Source organism: Pelodiscus sinensis, chromosome 11 (genome assembly GCF_049634645.1).
Source record: "Pelodiscus sinensis isolate JC-2024 chromosome 11, ASM4963464v1, whole genome shotgun sequence".
In the NCBI taxonomy this organism is placed as follows: Eukaryota; Metazoa; Chordata; order Testudines; family Trionychidae; genus Pelodiscus; species Pelodiscus sinensis.
In genome coordinates this window covers 9,036,689-9,056,118 of record NC_134721.1, presented here as the reverse complement: position 1 = coordinate 9,056,118, position 19,430 = coordinate 9,036,689, and the positions used below count along the sequence as shown (strand labels likewise).

The window sequence follows — 19,430 nt, the reverse complement described above, 5'->3', positions numbered from 1 at the left end:
AACAGTTTTCCGGAAAAAGGACTTTTGCCCGAGCGGGAGCAGCATAGTTTTTCTGGAAAAGCAGCTGATTTCTTACAGTAGATCGTCAGTGCTTTTCCGGAAATTCAAGGAGCCAGTGTAGACAGCTCGCAGCTTATTCCAGAAAAGCGGCTGATTTTCTGAAATAAGTGGCCCAGTGTAAACACAGCCAAACAGGGGAACTTCAAGAAGGAATGGAGAGGTTATCTTACCTTCGTGTTGGAACTGGTGTGACCACTGCTGGAATAGGGTGCAACGTTCTAGTGTTTACAGTTCAAGAAGGGTGTTGACAAATTGAAGAAGGTTCAGAGAAGAGGCAAGAGAATGATTAAAGGAATTGAAAACAAGCCTCATAATGATAGGCTCCAGGAGCTCAAGCCATTCAGCTAACCAAAAGAAGATTAAGGAGTGACTTGATTCCTGTCCATAAGTACCTACCGGAGGGAACAAATATTAGATAATGGGCTCTTCAGTCTGGCAGAGAAAGGTAGAACATGATCCAGTGGATGGAAGCTAGACAAATTAAGACCAGTGTTCCCTGTAAACTGAGTGCTTGGGCAGCCACCCAGGAGAGATTCAAATGCAACCCAGCTGATTAGCAGCTTGCCCACAGACAGCAGCATGTGTTTCTATTGGTGGGGCACATTTGCAGTTATTTACTTTCTCCTATAACGCAAAAACGAAGGGTCTCCAAATGAAATGAATAGGTAGCAGATTTAAAACAAACAAAATGTATTTTTTTAAACACAACTCAGTCAACCTGTGGAACTCCTTGTCAGAGGATGTTATAAGATCAGAACTTCAACAGGGTTCAAAAAAGAGCTAGATGGAGAATAGGTCCATCAATGGCTATTAGCCAGGACAGACAGGGATGGTGCCCCTAGCCTCTGTTTGTCAGAAGCTGGGAATGGGTAACAGGGGAGGGATCACTTGATGATTTCCTGTTCTATTCATTCCCTCTGGGGCACCTGACATTGGCCACTGTTAGAAGACAGGATAGTGGGCTAGATGGACCTTTGGTCTTATCCAATATGGTTGTTCTTATATTCTTATGTTTTTATATTCATATGCCTCAGTGTGCATAACAAAATTTATTCTAAAGGTGGACGGAAAAAATTAGAGGGAACATTGATTAAGACTAGAAATAAGGCATAAATTTAAATGATTAGAACCATTTACCAATGGTAATGGCAGATTCTCCATCACTGACCATTTTTAAATCAAGATGAAATGTTCTTCTAAAAGATCTTCTCTAGGAATTCTTTTGGGGAAGGTCTATGGCTTATGTTATATGGGTTATATGATCACAATGATCCTTTCTGGTCCTAAAAGCTATGAATCTATGACCCTAAGGTGGCTGGGGTTGAAGGACACAATAGGCAATAGGAAGGGAGACGGACTTTTCTCTGGGGGATACTCCAAGACTGTGGAATTAACTTCTCCCAGGCCTAAGAATCATCACAAACTTTTCCACTTTCTTCCCCAAGCACGAGGTGCCTTTTTGATCTTGCCTTCTCTGATATAAACACATAGCAGCAAGAATATTTATATTAAACACACAAATAACAACACCCGTACCCTTCCACCACCACCACCACCCACACAACACCAAAACCAAGGCTTTCTTCTGCACACACTTCTCCCTCTGGAGAGAGGAGGGGAGAAAAAACACAAGACAGATGTGTAGTCATGTTGTTTAACATGCTACTGAAAGACACTCAGATTTTAGGGCATGAATAGAAAAGAAAAAGAAGTTCTCCGATATTCTGCAAAGTCTGACACAATTTGCTCTTGTTAGAGCATTCGGCTAGTCATCGTTTATGTCTTGTTCTCAAATTTGTTCAAACCTTATTACCCATCACTGGACATCTGATGGAGGACAGGTTTCATAAATACAACATTGCATTGCTGTTACCACTCCTATCTCTATCAAAAGCCATATAGTTCTAGAGGGCTGCTCTGGAACAGCAGCCCTAGCCATCTGACTGGCTCCCTGAAACCACCCAGAGGCTAGGAGGAGACAGCAGACTGCCCAGTCATCCCTCAACTGGAGACTCAATTTGAGTGGTGGTGGAGAGGAAGAGAAGAGATTCTCTTTTCAGGAAGGTACAATATAGTCACCCCCTAAAACTTGTCCAACCGGACAACCTCCTCCTGCGCTCATTTGTTCACCTCACAGTGTTGGATTGAAATATCACGGCGCAACAGTAAAGAGTTCAATGCACAGAGGAAGCCATTTCCCCAACTGTAGTGAACCTATAAACAAAACAAAACACCTCACATTTACATGCCAATGCTTTATATGCACCAACTATCTACATGTATTCAAATGCTGATTTGGTTGTATAGAATTCTCATCAGGGAATCTAGGCAAAGGGTAAACCAAAACTCCTGATCTATATGCCCCAAGTTAGATGCAAACCAGAATCCTATTGTTTGAGGCTGTAGCCAGACAGAAACCCTCCTCTCTCTCTCTCCCTCTGACATCCTGGGGAGACAGAATCCTTGAGAGTGAAACTCTGTCTTCAAAGGCTCCAGGCCCTCCAGAGGTGCTGGAATAACAATGGCCCTGGATGCTAGACAGGAACCAGATAACAGCAGCAATTGGGCCAGCAGGCAGTCGTGGGAGCCTTGGGCTACCTATGGCTGGTACCAGTATTACTACGCCTACACACCATCCCAGAAGAGGAATCTGTTGCCCCATCAGAAAAAGGATGTCTGGCCCTAATGATTTAGTTACCTCCACCTCACAAGTGCAAATTAAGCTTTGGACCCTCTGTGGGAATGGGTGTCACAAAGATGTTCCAACTTAATTGGCATTTTAATGACAAGAGGAAGCATCTACGTGACCACAGGGGTATAAAGTAGGGCCCTGTGGCCTACTCTAATTGGAGATCTACCCACATACCTGCTGGTCAGGCGGTCTTGGATCCATGAGACTTTAGGGACGCCTTAGTCTCGTACTGACTGCTTCCCATTAGGATTGAGAGGAACCTGGCTTCGCTAGAGTAAGGATTGCAAGGGTAAGAATATACCTGCTAGGTGTCTTTTTTTTTTTTTTTTTTTTGCACGCATTTAATAAGAGCTCAGAGAACCAAAAGGGTTTCATGGCACCTGTAACTGACTTTTTAGAGCAATTTCTGTCTTGTCCTTTTGTAGTGGCCGTATTATCTATAACACAGCAGTAACATTTAACAGCTAAGCTTGCCTTGTAACAATAAAATAGTAACTGTTTAAGCTTTAGCCTGACTCCTTCAGTTGCTGTAACAGAACCAGACACAATCAAAAGAATCATAGCCGGTCAAGGGGTAAACGCAGCAAGAGCTGAGCGTTGGGGCTCTGCCGCCTCCACAGGGCAGACACTTGGGGCACCTGTCAGCTTCCCCTGGTTGCCCGCTGCGAAGGGACCCTGTCCTAGCAGCTAAAGACTCTGGTGTAAAACTCTGGGGCACCCATCAGCCTTCCTGGCTGCCCGCTGTGAAGGGACCCCGCCCTAGCAGTTGAAGTCTCAGGTGTTTAATAGGGCTCACAGACCACTCACTGCCCCGGCCACCGGCTAACAGAGGCCACCACTCATTTTGATGTAATGTCACCATAACAACAATGCTACATGGGGCATGACATGGATTTCAGGTTCCATGAAAAACTGGAATTGACTCCAGTCACGATTTGATCTCACAAGAACAACACTGTGGGCAATCGTGATTTGTTAGCATTAAAGGGTAGTCTTGACACTGTCCCCTTGTGTTTCCACTGGCACGCTGCAAGGAGAACTTTTAAGGTGGTCTACATAGCCTGCATAACACTACACACCATTGCTACTTGTGATCCCTCTTTGCCTCTTGCACACAACATGTGGCTAGCAATCAGATTAATCAGAGGCCCTGCCCTATCAAGGAGTTCCTGCAAGGATACTGAAGTGTCAGATAAAATATTTGTCTTTCATAACACCCATTTCACTGCAGGGCATCAAATAAGGAGCTAATTTTTGGATTTGTATTGTTATTTTCTGAGCATTATAAAACTGATTATAAAATGCCAGCGTGGATCCCACATGTGTCTTTGGATGAGGTGAACACCTCTGACTCATGTCTTCACATTAGATAACACTAGTTTTGTAATTTCCTCCCCACACACACAGACACACTACCTGCAGGTGAGGAGTAGATGGGACCTCCTCTTCCCAACTATGGTCAAACTAGAGCCTTTAAAAGTCACTGGAAGGCACACACTTGGGTGAGATCTCTTGAGATAGAGACTTCAGCTACTGGAAAGATGCCGGTCTCTGAAGAGATTGTAGCCAAAAATGACTCAATAGTCATGCCTGAGAATCCCAGACAGATTGATTTTCAGCTAGTGCGGGTCAAGAGCACTTGGTCTCGGATCAAGAAGGGGGAAGCCATATGCAACTCCGACGATAAGATAACCGTCTCAAAGGCTAAAATGTAAGTATAAATATTTGTGCTAATACTTGAAAATATCTGATGACAAACCTGCCGTCAATCTGGTCTGGATTAGCCATGGTACATTATCCTTCTCAAGGGGGAAACTTAGAGATATGTCAAGCTTATGCAACTGGAAACTGTGATGAGTTAACAAACTTAACAAGAAGGCATAAATATCTTTCACGACCCATTTTTGTGTGTACAAGTACCACTTCACAAATCATGTGTGTGTTGTACACCTAGGTACACGTGATGTGAGTTAAAGGGGAGCTTGTTACCTCCCACACACTGAATTTTTCACACTTTTGTGTATTTATCTCCACTGAAGCTTGGAAGCTTTCTTAAAATGTCTGAGGAGCATTTAAAGAACGCTGGGGATTTTTTGCAATAGGGTTCAGTCAGTGCATAGACATAATCTTTGTGTACAAAAAGGGGAGTGTAACAGACACTTACAGAAATGGGTAATGAAACACATAGCTTGGAAAAACAAATACAAAGGTACTAAAATCACTGACACGATCAAAACTCAGAATGCATCTGTCATAAACTTCAAGGAAAGTTCTCCTCCCCTGGCAGCCTCAGAAAAGGGTCATGGAACATCTGATAAGTTTTCCCATAAGGCCAAACACAGTTCTCTTCAGAAATGTCTCCCTAATTAATTAACCTTGGATTGCAGGAGGGTCTTCTTTCAACAGAATACAGAGCTTCTTTTTACTATTGCATATTAGTGGGATACTCACAAATATGGGGGAGTTGTGTATTTGCTGCATATCAGAAGTTTTTCAATATTTGCAGTGTCTTTTTTTCCCCTATCATCCCTGAGTCCAATCCTTCTTCCAATGAATTTGATTGGAGTTTAGACATTGTCTTCAGCTGGAACAGGTAAAAAAAAAAGTCCTGTTTCTGGAGCAGACACTGCACAGGCAGATTTGGATTGAATTCAGTGGAGCTCTAGGCAAGCACAGAAGTCTGCTTGTGCAGAGCTAATTTCAGGATTAGACTCTCGGTCAGTAACATCATTAATTGACTGAAGGCCCAGTCCATAAAATATTGCTGATATAAAATTTCGACTAGCAAATGGCAGGTTTGGGCTCTACTTCATGGGCATTCTGCAATTCATACCAGGCTCTCTCCTTCCCTGCCCATCGGCCACATGACTAAAGTTACCTTTGACTTCTAAGGCCAGGCGTACACTAGGGGGCAATGTCGAACTAACGTATGCAGCTCTAGCTATGTGAATAGCATAGCTGGAGTCGACATACCTTAGATCAAGTTACCACCGCATCTCCGCTGTTGGGGGTTCGATGAGAGAAACTTTGCCGTCAACTCCACTTGCGCTTCTCAATTCGGGGAAGTACCAGAAGCAATGAGAGAGCAATGAGCAATGATTTAGTGGGTCTTTACTAGACCCACTAACACTAAATCAACCCCCAGAAGATCGATCCCCACAGTGACAATTTCCCAGATCATGCTTACCACAGATTCCTATAATGTAACTGACATCCAAAACCACACCATGTCTTTAGTGGGCAAAGCTTCAAAGATAAACTCTCATAGTAATAATCTCTGAAATGTATTTATTTGATTGAGCTTATTTTCTATGAATAAAACTTTTTTTTTTTACTGTATTAGATTAAACAAGGACAGAATAATAGCCACAGCAAAGCATAAACTTCATGGCTGTGTCTAGATTGGCAAGTTTTTCCGCAAAAGCAGCTGCTTTCGCGGAAAAACTTGCCAGCTGTCTACACTGGCCGCTTGAATTTCCGCAAGAACACGGACGATCTCATGTAAGAAATCAGTGCTTCTTGCGGAAATACTATGCTGCTCCCGTTCGGGCAAAAGTCCTTTTGCACAAAAGCTTTTGCGCAAAAGGGCCAGTGTAGACAGCTCAGATTTGTTTTGTACAAAAAAGCCCCAATTGTGCAAAAAAAGCCCCGATTTGTGCAAAAGCGCGTCTAGATTGGCCATGGATGCTTTTGCGCAAAAGCATCCGTGCCAATCTAGACGCTCTTTTCCGCAAATGCTTTTAACGGAAAAGCTTTTCCGTTAAAAGCATTTGCGGAAAATCGTGCCAGTCTAGACGTAGCCCATGAGTTTTGAAAATGGTACTAAGCCATGTAAAGCCAGATTTTAACTGGTATTTACATCCCTGGAGCGGCAGAAAGGTCCCTAATTTGAAAAACATCTACATACCTAATGCCCTTGAACTTCAGGAGAAGTTAGGCATTTATGGTCCACATAATTAAAGGTATTTAGATGCCTTTCTCCCATTGACTGCAGTGGGAATCAGGTGCCTAAATGCCTTTGTTGATCTGAGTTTAGGTGTTTTGGGGTACATCTACACAGCAAAAAAAATTTGCAGGAACAAGTCTCAGAGCTCAGGTCAGTTGACTTGGGCTTGCGGGGCACAGAGACCTCCGTGTGTGCATGGGGGGCCTTTTTTGAGTCCGGACCTGCTGACACCCCCTCCCCCCAAAAAAACCACCAGTCAGGGGCTACACAAAAGTGAGGAAAAAACCTCTAGGAAGCAGAAAGACACTTCTCACATTCCCCCTTGCACACCAGAGCTAGAGGGTCCAGACTAGTAGATTTTGTGGACCCCCTTAGATTCTGGGGTAGGGTCAAAATGAGGGGTTCAGCATGTGGGAGGGGGCTGCCAGGAAGCAGGCTTGGGGTGTGAAGTCTGGGAGGGAGGGTGCAGTGCAGGAATGAGTTGAGGGCTGATGGGTCTGGGAGGAGGGTAGGGTGAAGGAGCGGGCTGAGGGTGGCAGGAAAGAGTGGGGAGTAGGGTGCAAGAGCAAAGTGGAGGTGCAGGATCTTGGTGGGAAAGGGGCCACAGCGCTGGAGCATCAACCCGGGTTCCTAATTCTAGGAGGAGAGCCCCGCGTCTCAAGGGCCAGATCTAGGCAAGCTGGGGACTACATCCAGCCCCTGGGCCATAGGTTCACCATCTCTGGTTTAGAGTCTGGGCTCCAGCTAGTCTACACTCTCTGTAGATGTAGACACAACGTCTACACTATTATTTCTAGCCATATAGCATGTGATCAAGTCACTTGACCCAGTCTCTAAATTTGTTGCCATGGCGTTTGGATTTTTGTGGGTATTTTGCAGTGTAGAATTACCCCTTGGAAATCCCTCCAAGCATCTTTTTACTTTCATAGGCCTCTGAATAATACAAGTCATTGATTTGTCTCTTCAGGCATCAAATAAAAAAATCTGGGGTAAAGATTAGGTTGGTTTCAAATCAAACTTGAATTTGTTTTGGTGTTCTTGCTGAAGTGACAAGATGGAAGGTGGAGAGAAAGAAAAGGTTTTGGATTTTAAAAAAACACCTGAAATGAAACTAAATAAAAAAACCTAAAAGATTTTTTTTTTCTAATTTGCGTTTTATTTCCTTTCCGGGGCTTTTTCCAACACAAAATATTTTTTTTAAAAAAGTGCATAGAGCTCAGTTTCTAAACCCAGTATCATCACGAAATGAAAAATCAAATGATTTTGTCCTGAAATGGTCAAAACTATTTTGACTTTTTTGAAAATGAAAATTTCCTTTTGCTACCTGAGACTATTCATCTGATCTGAATTCATGAATAGTTTAGGTGCTTCCCACTCTCATCCCACCCCTCATCAAAGCAATTTTTTAAATGAATTTATTATTTGCTGAAAAAAAATCGCCAAGTCCTACTAAACCCCTTTTGGAAATCTTTCCCTGTGTTATAATCCAATTTAATAAGGTAGGTTTCATTTTAGAGCTAACTTCTGTTCTCACTGAAAGAATATAAATGGGGCAAAAGCAATAACTGTTCCTCTATAAAAAAACAAATTATGAAATAGTAGATGTGGCTGAAATATTTTCAATGAAGAAATTTCAGTTTAAAATATCTCCGAACTGTTCTAAATTTTTCAGCAATTTTTTGGCAAAAATAATACATTTTTCATCAAAATGAAACAAAAAATTAGGTTTCAATTCAGCTACTTTTGTTTCTCTATTTCCCTTCTTTTCTGCTATTTTTATTGCTATAAAAATAGGACAAAGGAGTAGAAGGGGGAACGCAAAAAAGAAAAAATAATAATGTAATCAACAAATTTCTAATTTAATCAGCAATTTTGTTTCATCTTGGCAAAATATAAAAAATTTCTGGGGGAAAACATTTCATTACTTTAGAGATATTTTGTGGAAAATACATTTTTCCAACCCTAATTCAAGGCTTGATTGGGCCAAAAAAGCTTTGACCTCTGTCCTGAAAATCACCAAAGGTAGGCTGTGGCAGACTGAGGAACCAGCATCAGTAAGACACTACCCTCTACTGGGAAATCTCTGCTATTTCATTGCAGAAAGGCAAGTTCTAGAAATAAATCCCTGGGTAAAGCACGATTTCAAGTACGGCACTGAAATAATGAAATTAGCCCTAAATCATAATTCTTTCACCACTGAAATGGGATAGTCCACCTCTGCATCCCCGCTGTTGGAAAAAACAGCTCATTCAGCTGCTTGCAGCGAGTGGACCAGTGAGGAGACAGCACTGGTCATCTGGCCCAGCCCCAGCCCAGACCACTATGCTGCTTGCTATCTGAGGCTACGTCTACACTGCCCAGTTATTTCGGAATAAGCTATTCTGGAATAGTTGTGCCGAAATAACTTATTTTGAAATAGAACATTTACACTGCAGGGAAGCCTCAAAATGAGTCCGAGGCAGGCTTCCCTAATGTAGACAGGCTATCTCGATTTAGAGCCCCAAGAGGAATAACTTAGAATGGCCCTGGTGAGGAGCTATTTCGAAATAGCAGGAGAGGAGCATCCACACATGCCTTATTTAGAAATAGCTGTTTCAGAATAGGTGTTATTCTTCATAGAATGAGGTTTACGGAAGTGGGAATAAGCCATTCGTTATTTCAAAATTATTTCAAAATAGCTGAATTGCTGTGTAGACACTCACATAGATATTTCAGAACAGCAGCCGTAATTCTGAAATAACTTTGCTGCGTAGATGCATCCTGATGGGCTAGTGAGGAGAAAGGGGGGGAGGGCAGAGCTGCCAATGAGTGGCCATTAAAGGCCTTGTCCCGACTCACAGCAGGCATAGGGGCAACACCACAGGAGCTGAGACCACTTCTTGGTGCACATGGAGAAGCAAGAGATATTAGGGGCAGGGTGAAATGGTCCTTGTCCTCCAATCTCATCTCCCCACCAAGGCAGGGCCCCTCACACATCTGCTTCTGCTCTAAGTATCAGGGAATGGTCTCAGCTCCTTCAGCATCTCCCGTGGCGTATCGGGAGCCACTACAACGGGGGAGGGGGGCAATAATGTTTGTAGGGGGACCACTTCACCAATGCATTTAGTAGTCACGGACCAGCCCCAGAAGAGGTGTGGCCTTATGCAGATGGGGATGGGGCCTCAGACACAAGGGGTGGTTCCCTCTGGGCACTGCGTGCGGAGTGGGCAGAGGAGATATTGCATGCTCCTCTGTGGGCGTGCAACACCGAGAGGGAACTGCCAGCCATTTTGAACAGCTAGCGGTTCCCTCTGGTGCTGTGCATCCCTGGCAGGGGGAGTAGAAATCGCACACTCCCTTGCCTCTGGGTCTCAATTGACCTGGAGGCAGGGGTGCGGTAGGTAGGCCGGAGCCGGATCAAAAGGCAGCTGTATCTTGCCCACACCTGCACTACATGGTAGGCCAGATTTTCAGATCACTGAACATTGCCCCTGCCTCTCCACTTTCCCATCAGCTCACCTCACAACCTCCTCTAGTCTTGACTAACCTAAATAATTGTGTCATCTGGACATTTTCTCGGAGCCCTTCTTACTCCCTACACTACCAAGCTCATACATTTTGCAGTTTTGGAAATTGGTCTCTCTTTCATAGCCATATGTAAGGAACTTAGTTAAAGGATTCTTGAAATTAGAACTATCATCTCCACCATCTTATAAGACCAGCGGTTTTCAAGCTTTTTTTTCCCTCATGACCCAACTGAAGAAAATTGTTGTTGCGACCCAACATAATTTGACTAGAGTGTGGGCTCTGGGGTAGGGCTGAGGATGAGAGCTTTGGGATGCAGGAGAGGTCTTCAGTTTTTGGGGTGAGTCAGGGCTGAGGTAGGAGGAGCTCACCTTGAGCAGCTCTCAGTCAGCAGTATAGCGGGGGATGCTAAGGCAGGATTCCTGCCTCTCCTGGCACAGCAGACCATGCTGTGCCCCAGAAGCATCCAGCAGCAGGTTCTAGCCAAAGGGAGTGTGGAGGTAGAGCTCAGGGCAGAAGCAGTGCATGGAGCCCTGTGAGCGTGTCCATCACCCTCCTCGAGGCTAGGTCTACACTATAGAGCTTTTGCACAAAAACAGCCGTTTTTCTGCAAAAAACTCGTGAAGCATCCACACCTCAAGCGCATTTTTGCGCAAAAAAATTGAAAGAGCAGAAGGGTTTTTGCGCAATAGGTATTCCTCTTTCTACAAGGAATAACTCCTTTTTGTGCAAGAGCTCTTGTGCAAAAAGGAGTCTATGGATGGGGAACAGGGATTTTTTGCACAAATAGAGGCAATTGAAAAAAGCACAGGTGCCCTGGTGGCCATTCTCTAAATAGCAATCAGAGTTTCCTTTCAAGAGAGCGTCCATGCAGTCTGGATGCTCTCTTTCGCAAAAGTGCATTGCTTTTTCGATAACACTTTTGCAGTGTGGATGTGCTGTTGCGCAAGACGTTTTTCCAGAAAATCTCTTCCACAAAAAGCTTCTTGCGCAGGAAGCCTACAGTCTAGATGTAGCCCCTGTAGCCAGGCCTGCTGCTGGTCACTTCTGGGGCACAGCACAGTCTGCAGTGCCACGACAGGCAGAAAGCCTGCCTTAGCGCACGCACACCAATCACCCTGCAGCAACAAGACCCAGTGCCTGACATTCCACGACCCAGTATTGAGTCATGACCCATAGTTTGAAAACCCCTGGACTAGTGAATATAACAGGAACAATTGGCCTCGATAGAAGCCATACTAGTTAGTCCATATTGTATCGTTATCCACCTATATATTTACTCATTTGATTTTTAAATATCAGAGTCATTTTTCCTGGTGCAAGGCCATCTACTCTATAATTCCTAAGATCACTCCATGTGCCTATTTTAAAGATCAATCCAATATTTGAAATCTTACTAATTTTGGTGTAACCGTTGGCTTTAATGAGATAATGCGTATTTCAATCCGTAAACTAGCTGCTTCATTTTAAAATTCTTTCCAACACCAAATGTACCTAATGCACTCATCTCACACCATGTTTTGTAATCCCTGACAGAGGCAAAAGTGTTTCAGATATTGGGATTTCCTGGACAATTGAAGCTCCTATCTCTTTCTGCTACAAAGTGGTGGAAACATGCAATCTTCTGGAACCTGCCAATAGTACACTTCTCTTTGGGCACATCATAGATCCTCAGCAATTAGACATGGCCATGAACAGAGAAAGAGAAATGAGGCGTTTTATTGTAATGGATCAGAATGTTGATGAATATTATGGCTCAAAAGTGAGAAAGTACTTTGAAGCCAATAATGTTCATTATAAAATCCTTTCCCTGCCTACCACTGAAGAAACCAAATCCATGGACCTGGTCCTAAGTATCTTGCAAGAAGTTCACAGCTTTGGCATTGACAGGCGTAAAGAACCCATAATAGCAATTGGAGGAGGGGTTTGCCTGGATATCGTAGGCCTCGCCGCATCACTGTATAGAAGACGCACCCCTTACATTCGTGTTCCAACAACCCTCTTGGCTTATGTTGATGCCAGTGTGGGAGCAAAGAATGGTGTCAATTTCCTTCAGTGCAAGAACAAGCTTGGAGGCTATACTCCTCCTGTAGCTACTTTTCTGGACAGATCCTTCATCCAAACTATTCCCCGTCGACACATCTCCAATGGACTTGGTGAAATTTTAAAGGTACCACTTTTTGGAATGCAGATGTACTTTGGCAATGTTGATTGATTAATAATAAGTCAGTGCTCCCTCTGCGTGTGTGTGTGTGTGTGTAGCTTTGTGAAAAGATGTTTTCTACATCCAAAGCCAACCAAATCTCATAATTTATTAGCCATGCCACATATTGTATAGTTGTTTGGCTTCTAAGAATCTAGAAGAGTGCCTAGCCCAGCCTCTAGGGACCCCTGATAGTTTTTTTTAGCTACACATAACATGTAAAAGAGTCAGATATCAACCATAGAGCAAACAGATGAAAGAAAACTCTTTCATAATGGATCTGATCCAAAACTTATTAAAAACTACAAGAATCTTTTCTTTTCTTTTATTTTTTAAATTCTATATACTTTGGATCACCATCCAGTAAGAGTAAAGATAGCCTTTTGTTTTTTTCAGAGCGGGGGGAAGAATAGGAAAGTTAGTTAATTTTCTAATTGAAGACACGTTCTACAAGGCCATTTATATACACCTCAAATGTTCAAAATGTCTATTAAGTTTGGCTGATCAATGATAATCTCAGTCTTCCTGGGACAAATTCTGCTCTTGTAAGACTATAGTTACTCCCTTGAACTTGCACATGCAAACAGCTTTGATATCTATCAATATAATGTAGTGCAAAGTATATATTTAAATATATCAAATATGCATCCATCCTGAATGCCTGCATGCAATATTAGGAAAACCTATATCATTTGAACCACTGCCCAGAAATCTAAAAACTCTTCCCAAACCCACTATATCATCCCACACTCACTTGCACTCAATTTTCTTTAAAAAATAAACCTGGGGAAAAGGTATTGATGATCCTGGAGAAGTCCAGCATCTCATCTAAAAGGCCTTAACCTGTTTGCCTGGCACAAATGGAAAAGCCATTTACAAAGCACCTGTATTTGGACAGCTAGGAGCAACCAGTAATACAACAAGACATCCAGGCTATGTCTACACTGGCATGATTTTCTGGAAATGCTTTTAATGGAAAAGTTTTCCGTTAAAAGCATTTTCGGAAAAGAGCGTCTAGATTGGCACAGATGCTTTTCCGCAAAAGCACTTTTTGCGGAAAAGCGTCCGTGCCAATCTAGACGCGCTTTTGCGCAAAAAAGCCCCAATCGCCATTTTAGCCATCGGGGCTTTTTTGCGCGAAACAGTACTGTGCTGTCTACACTGGCCCTCTTGCGCAAATGATTTGCGCAAGAGGGCTTTTACCTGAACGGGAGCAGCACAGTATTTCTGCAAGAACACTGACGATCTTACATGAGATCGTCATTGTTCTTGCGGAAATTCAAGCGGCCAGTGTAGACAGCTGGCAAGTTTTTCCACAAAAGCAGATTATTTTGAGGAAAAGCTTGCCAGTCTAGACACAGCCCCAGGGTTGACCAAGAGCAAATTTACCTCAGCCATTGGGATGTGGCTGCAATCTCCGCCATGTTGTCCAGTGGCTTCTCACCCCCTACTGGACACAACCTCGGCCCTGTTGTCATCTCAGACAACTCATGGAGCTCTGACCCCGTATGAGATGGCTATAGATATTCAGAAAAGTCTCTCTAGTCAGGAATGACTCTCTTGAACTGGGGCCACAGAGCAGCATGTTATCCACACAATGAAGATACCACAATCTAAGGTTCTTCATACAACACGTTGAACACAAGTTTTACCCATAGAACGACATTCTACACTGATTGTGTCTCTATGTAGCCTACAGACCTAATCAGTCCATGTCAACATTCATTGGCATGCATGCACTGGGATAGGCTGTGTTTCAGTATGTACTTTCCCTACAGTATATTAGAGGCTTATATAACAATTCACCTTTTTTAATCCACTTCTTTTCATTCTTTATCCAAGATGGCACTCATGAAACACAAAGGGCTTTTTGATCTTCTCAAGAGCCATGGGAAATACATGCTGGACACAAAGTTCCAGTCTCACAACGGTTTGGTCAATCATGGTGATGCAGCGCTCAAGACAACCAGACTGGCCATAGAAACAATGCTGGAGGAGCTCGCACCGAACCTCTGGGAGGATGACCTGGACAGACTGGTTGATTTTGGTCACCTGATAAGCCCAGAACTAGAAATGGTACGTCATGAATTTTATATTGCAATCTCCTGTTGAAAAATGCAACACGTTTTTCATCATAGTAAAAATGCTCTTAGAAGTCTTTAGTTTTTTATTATACTTGTGAGGCAGCATTACCCAGTGAATAGCACACCAGCCTAAAAGCCAGAAGATCTTGGGTCTAGTCCCAGCTCTACCTGATGTGTAACACAGGGCAAATTATGTCCTTGCTGTGTGCCTCAGTTTCCCCTCTCAACTTTGTCCATGTTCCCTATTTCAGTGGTTAGAAATTTTGAGCCAGTGCTTGCCTCATTTGCACAGAGGCACAAAGGACCTGTGGTTTAAGTTTACAGACTCTATTCCTGTAGATAAACTATTGTTCAGAAGTGGGGCATAGGGACTCAGTCCCTCAAGGTTCAATTGAGGTGTTTCCCTCCCTCTCATTCAAAGTTCAGCCCTTGCCATCAACAGGAGCAAAAATCAAGCTCACTGTGGGAGATTTTATGAACCGTTAATCACCTGGAAAATGTTTTCTCCCTGTCCAGAAATGGAGAGGATGCTGACATCCAGCAAATCTCTAGTTCTGCTACTAAGAGCTACATACTCATTTTCATCAGACTAGTTACTGTAAGGGGGGGGAAAGCTAATTTTACTTTCATTTCAGAAAGTTTTACCATCGCTGATGCATGGCGAAGCAGTAAACATCGACATGGCATTTATGACTTACGTGGCCCATGAAAACGGGCTTTTAACGACAGAGGAAAAAGCTGACATTATTCAATGCATGAAGGGTTTGGAGCTCCCAGTGTGGCATGAGGACTGCAACTTGCATCTAATAAAGAAGGCCTTGGTGGAAAGACTGAAACACTGCGGAGGCCAGATGAGAATGCCTCTCCCAAGTGGACTTGGAATGGCAGGTACTGCAACATAGTTAATGCTTGTCCCTTAGACGTAAGAGAAAGGAGGAGTTTTCACACCGCTTCTATATGAGAGCAACTCTCAGACACACTCCCGAATGGTAGGATTTTTAAAGATTGCACGTGATGGCTGCTTAGCGTGATTTTCCAAAAGGCACCTAACACTCATTGAGTGTGTCTAGATTACAGGGGGGTTTTGGAAAAAAGAAAAAAAAAACCTTCCCCTGTGTCTAGACTGCTGCCGCATTCTTACGAAAATAATTCGAAAGAACGTGGCAGTTTTTTTGACCGCGGAAAACCTTGTTTTACGAGGAAGAATGCCTTTTTTCAGAAGTGCTCTTTCGAAAAAAGGCGCAATGTAATGCAAATTGCTTTTTCGAAAGAGAGCATCCAGACTGCCTGGGTGCTCTCTTTTGAAAAAGCAGCTTGCTTTTTCCAAAGTACTGGTTGTAGGCTAGATGCTCTTTTTTGAAAGAGGCTTGCAGTCTAGACGTAGTCACTGTGCCACCACGTAGGCCCTTTCAGATATTCCACTAGGTGCTGTATCACCTTTTAAAATCTTGGCCCGAGAATATAACCTGCTAACTTCAATGAGAGTTTTTCTATGGGGTTTTAGAGCAGGTTATTACAATAAAGTCTTTGGGGATATTAATCACTTTTCTCTTGGAACTGGCTCAAACTTTTTTTGTTTTTAATTGTCCTGGCCACATTCAAATTAAAAAAACCCTGTTCAACCCCCTCCGCTCCCCCCCGCCTCCCAGGGAACACAATACAGCATGCCAAGGGGACTGCCTTGCAGTTTGCGGCCATCTGTGAACAGCTTCAATTGACCTTTTAGCATTGTATTATCCCTGGTCAGAGGGAATTCAGTTCCTGCATCTGACCACCAGAATGTCAAGACGGTGCTCTAATAAGTTGCCTGAAGTTTGGCCAATTCACTTAGCAAACATATTATAAAGCACAGTGGGTGTTTATGTCAGGACAATGCAAAAGCGGTGCTGCAATGGGGCTGACAGCCACCACAGGCTCCGGAGCAACAGAGGGGCCCACTCCACACCCATGGAGTGGGTGGAGCCTTGGGCAGAAGGGGTGGGGCCACAGCAGCCAGCCTCAGAGCCACACCGAGCTCCCAGTGAAGCACTCCAGGAGCAATTTAAAGGGCCCAGGGCTCCAGACGCCAGTGCCTCATTAGTAACAGCAGTGGCCAGGAACCCCTGGGCCCCTCAATCACCCAGCCTGAAGGCAATTGTCCCCTTAGCCCCCCACCATCCCAGCGTCCATGGGCCTGCTATGTTTGTTTAAACAAACAAACAAACAAACAAAAAAAGCAGGAATAGTAACAATTATTTTGTGGTACTTGAAAACCTTATGAAATAACTCTTGGAAAAGGGGAGCTGGTGTTTGAGGGCAATTAATATCCTCAAAGCGAAATAGCACACATCCTCCATGACACTAATGTCTGGACAGAGTGATGATGCACACATAAATAGAAATAAAACAAACTAAAAAGCAGCCCATAGGGCCAGCTTATGCTACATCAGGCTACATCTAGCCTGTAATAATTCCATCTGCCCGAACCTCTGTGGGCTAGATTCACAAAGGAGATCTAGGCACCAGGTCTACCCTGGAGGCAGCACGCTCCAGGTCGACGCTGGGTGTAGGGAGCTGAATGCCTCAGGGAGGCTGTCTCCACACTGCAGAGAGTTGTTCCATGTGTCAGTGACAGGTTCTGGCAGACAGAGGACTCTCTATGCTGCTAAAAACAACACCGTAGATGGGGGAGGGGGCGGCAGTGGCTTAGGACACCTGACAGACTGGAGGGAGCAGGGCCACCAACAGAGGGGGCAAAGGGGGCAGTTTCCTTGGGGTCTACTGATTTAAAGAGGCCCAGGGCTCTGGGATGCCATCGCCACCGCTACCACAGCAGTAGCTGGAGACTTGAGCTCTTTAAATCGCCACTCAATGCAGTCCTGGCAGCGCTGAGAGCTGGGGGAGGGGCTAGCCTCAGCCGTGCCCCTTCTGCCAGAAGCCCCACTCCTTTCAGGGGGCCAAGAGCCGGGCACCCCCTCACGTTGCTCAGGGCCTGGTGACGTCTGTCACCAGCCTTGAGAGGGAGGCATCTATCTTCAATTGCGATTCTAAGCCATGAGCTTTCTGCCCCTCACGTCAGTATCTGCAGGGTCCCCTCCTGGTACCTGACAGTGTCTCTACAGTTCCTGGTCTCCTACCGTGCATCCTCCTCCCCCCACCACTGCTGATATGCCACTAAACTGACTAAAAGGGAGGGGAGACTTCAACCAGTTTCAGCCAGTCCTTGATTGACTCCCAATCAAACCTGCCTCAACTGGTTCTAGCAGGTTCTTGATTGACTCCAGGTGTCTTCATTAAGCTGGGATAAGCATTGTTTGGTTACCAGGGAAACAAGAACTTGTTGATTTTAAGGCTAATACACCTGCTCGCTGTGTTACTGTCTTGTAAGTCGTCTGGCCTGACCACTTCACAAGGTGTTTCAGGAGCGTTTGCTCACTTTCTGCGAGTTAGGAGAAGCAGCTTCTCCAGATACCAAATTAACTAAAAATCTTTTATTTTGCAGAAATATTCAATGATATCAGTGAAGAGACCCTGGAAAGAGCATACAAACTATGGGCCAGTGAATGTAAGACAACAATAGAAGATGACTTTCTGATTCACTGAAAGCTGTGGAATCAGATAGAGGCAATACTGCCCCTTGGAAGGCACCATGCAAAGCTAGACTTTAGCGATCAGGGCTGGATTTCAAATAGATAATTTCAGATAGCATGAAGTCAGCACTGAAGTTTGGATTTTGGTTGTTTGAGGGTTTGTTCTAGGCATCTGATCTGTTATGCCTATTACATTTGTATGATTTGGAATAGAAGCTTATAGGGCCCACATTTTGATGGTATAGCTCCCAGCGCTTGGATAGAACTCAAAATAATTAACATCAGTCACTGGAATTCTCTCATGAATGTAGTAGAATATACGGAGCACCATACTGCTCCCCCTGAAGTTAATGGAAGATCTTCCATTCCTTTTCCTTCATTCCATACCTGAGTACAGATTGTGGTGTATTCTACAATAGAGTTTATAGAGGGCTATCTCTCCACTGTCTGCCGGTAGATCACTGGAGTCAATAGACTTGTTTCTTGAGTTACGACTGCAGTATTAGGGCTGTAAGGGGTATAAAAGGAGTTGGATTTGATGATGTAGCAAATAAATACATTTCCTATTTATAAGCCTCTTTATGATAGAAGATGGCACTCGTTACTTGTGCAAAAAACCCAACAACCCCTTTTCTATCAGATTGTAAATTTGTTGGATCAAACAAGAGTATGCTATGTGACATAGCTAAAGAAAAGTAAAATGTCTATGATTCATTATGCAGCACTGATTTGTAAGCAGTTTTAAGCTACTTTCCATGTTAGGGGGTTGAATATATTGAGGGAAAAAATACATGATCCATGTAAAACCTGTTTAATTAGCTAACCAGTTAAACATTAAGTTTAACCTGTTAACTGATTAAAAGGACGGCAGGAGGGTGAGGGGCACTCCTCCAGCATGGCTGGGATGGTTCCCCCACCCCGCCACAGACAGCTTCATCCCAGCTGCTTCTGGCCCTGAGTGGAGCTGCTGTCCCTGCCAGCACAGGGGAAGGGAGAACTGCCTGGGCTAGGAGCTGACAGCCCCAGGCAGGGGCCCTGTGGGGCTGTGGAGGAGCCCTCCGTCTGCAGTAGGCCATGGGCAGAGGGCTGCTACCCAGGTACCAGGTAACTTACTACACGGCTACCTGTTAACATCCCTAATATATATATTGGTCTTTTACTGTAATGATGTATCGAAAAAACAATTTGAACCCAGCAATCATTACCTAGTGTCAGATTACAGAATCTCTTCCTTTCAATGAGAAACAGTCAACAATATAATCTAAGTAGCTACTGAAGTCCTGTCACTTGGTACTTTTGAAACTACACTGGACAAAAGATTGGAGAGTGTATAGTAGACAGAAAGCCTGAACTGGCAGCAATATGGCCTCCA

At 44.0% G+C, this 19,430-nt stretch overlaps 1 protein-coding gene across 1 annotated transcript; it reads left to right on the top strand.

The window, feature by feature from the left end:
* The first annotated feature begins 4,202 nt into the window (after positions 1-4,202).
* Positions 4,203-18,353, top strand: LOC102457108 (2-epi-5-epi-valiolone synthase-like). Its single transcript, XM_006120054.3, has 5 exons — positions 4,203-4,463; positions 11,739-12,372; positions 14,248-14,481; positions 15,125-15,377; positions 17,971-18,353. The coding sequence occupies exons 1-5, from the start codon at positions 4,294-4,296 to the stop codon at positions 18,069-18,071; spliced, it is 1,392 nt and encodes a 463-aa protein (XP_006120116.1). The 5' UTR covers positions 4,203-4,293; the 3' UTR covers positions 18,072-18,353.
* The last annotated feature ends 1,077 nt before the right edge of the window (positions 18,354-19,430 follow it).

Excerpts from the sequence above, each read along its gene's own strand:
- LOC102457108 (XM_006120054.3), top strand. The coding sequence starts at position 4,294 with ATGCCGGTCTCTGAAGAGATTGTAGCCAAAAATGACTCAATAGTCATG. Across the intron at positions 14,482-15,124 it reads TAAGCCCAGAACTAGAAATG|AAAGTTTTACCATCGCTGAT; the intron begins GTACGTCATGAA and ends CTTTCATTTCAG. Across the intron at positions 15,378-17,970 it reads AAGTGGACTTGGAATGGCAG|AAATATTCAATGATATCAGT; the intron begins GTACTGCAACAT and ends TTTATTTTGCAG.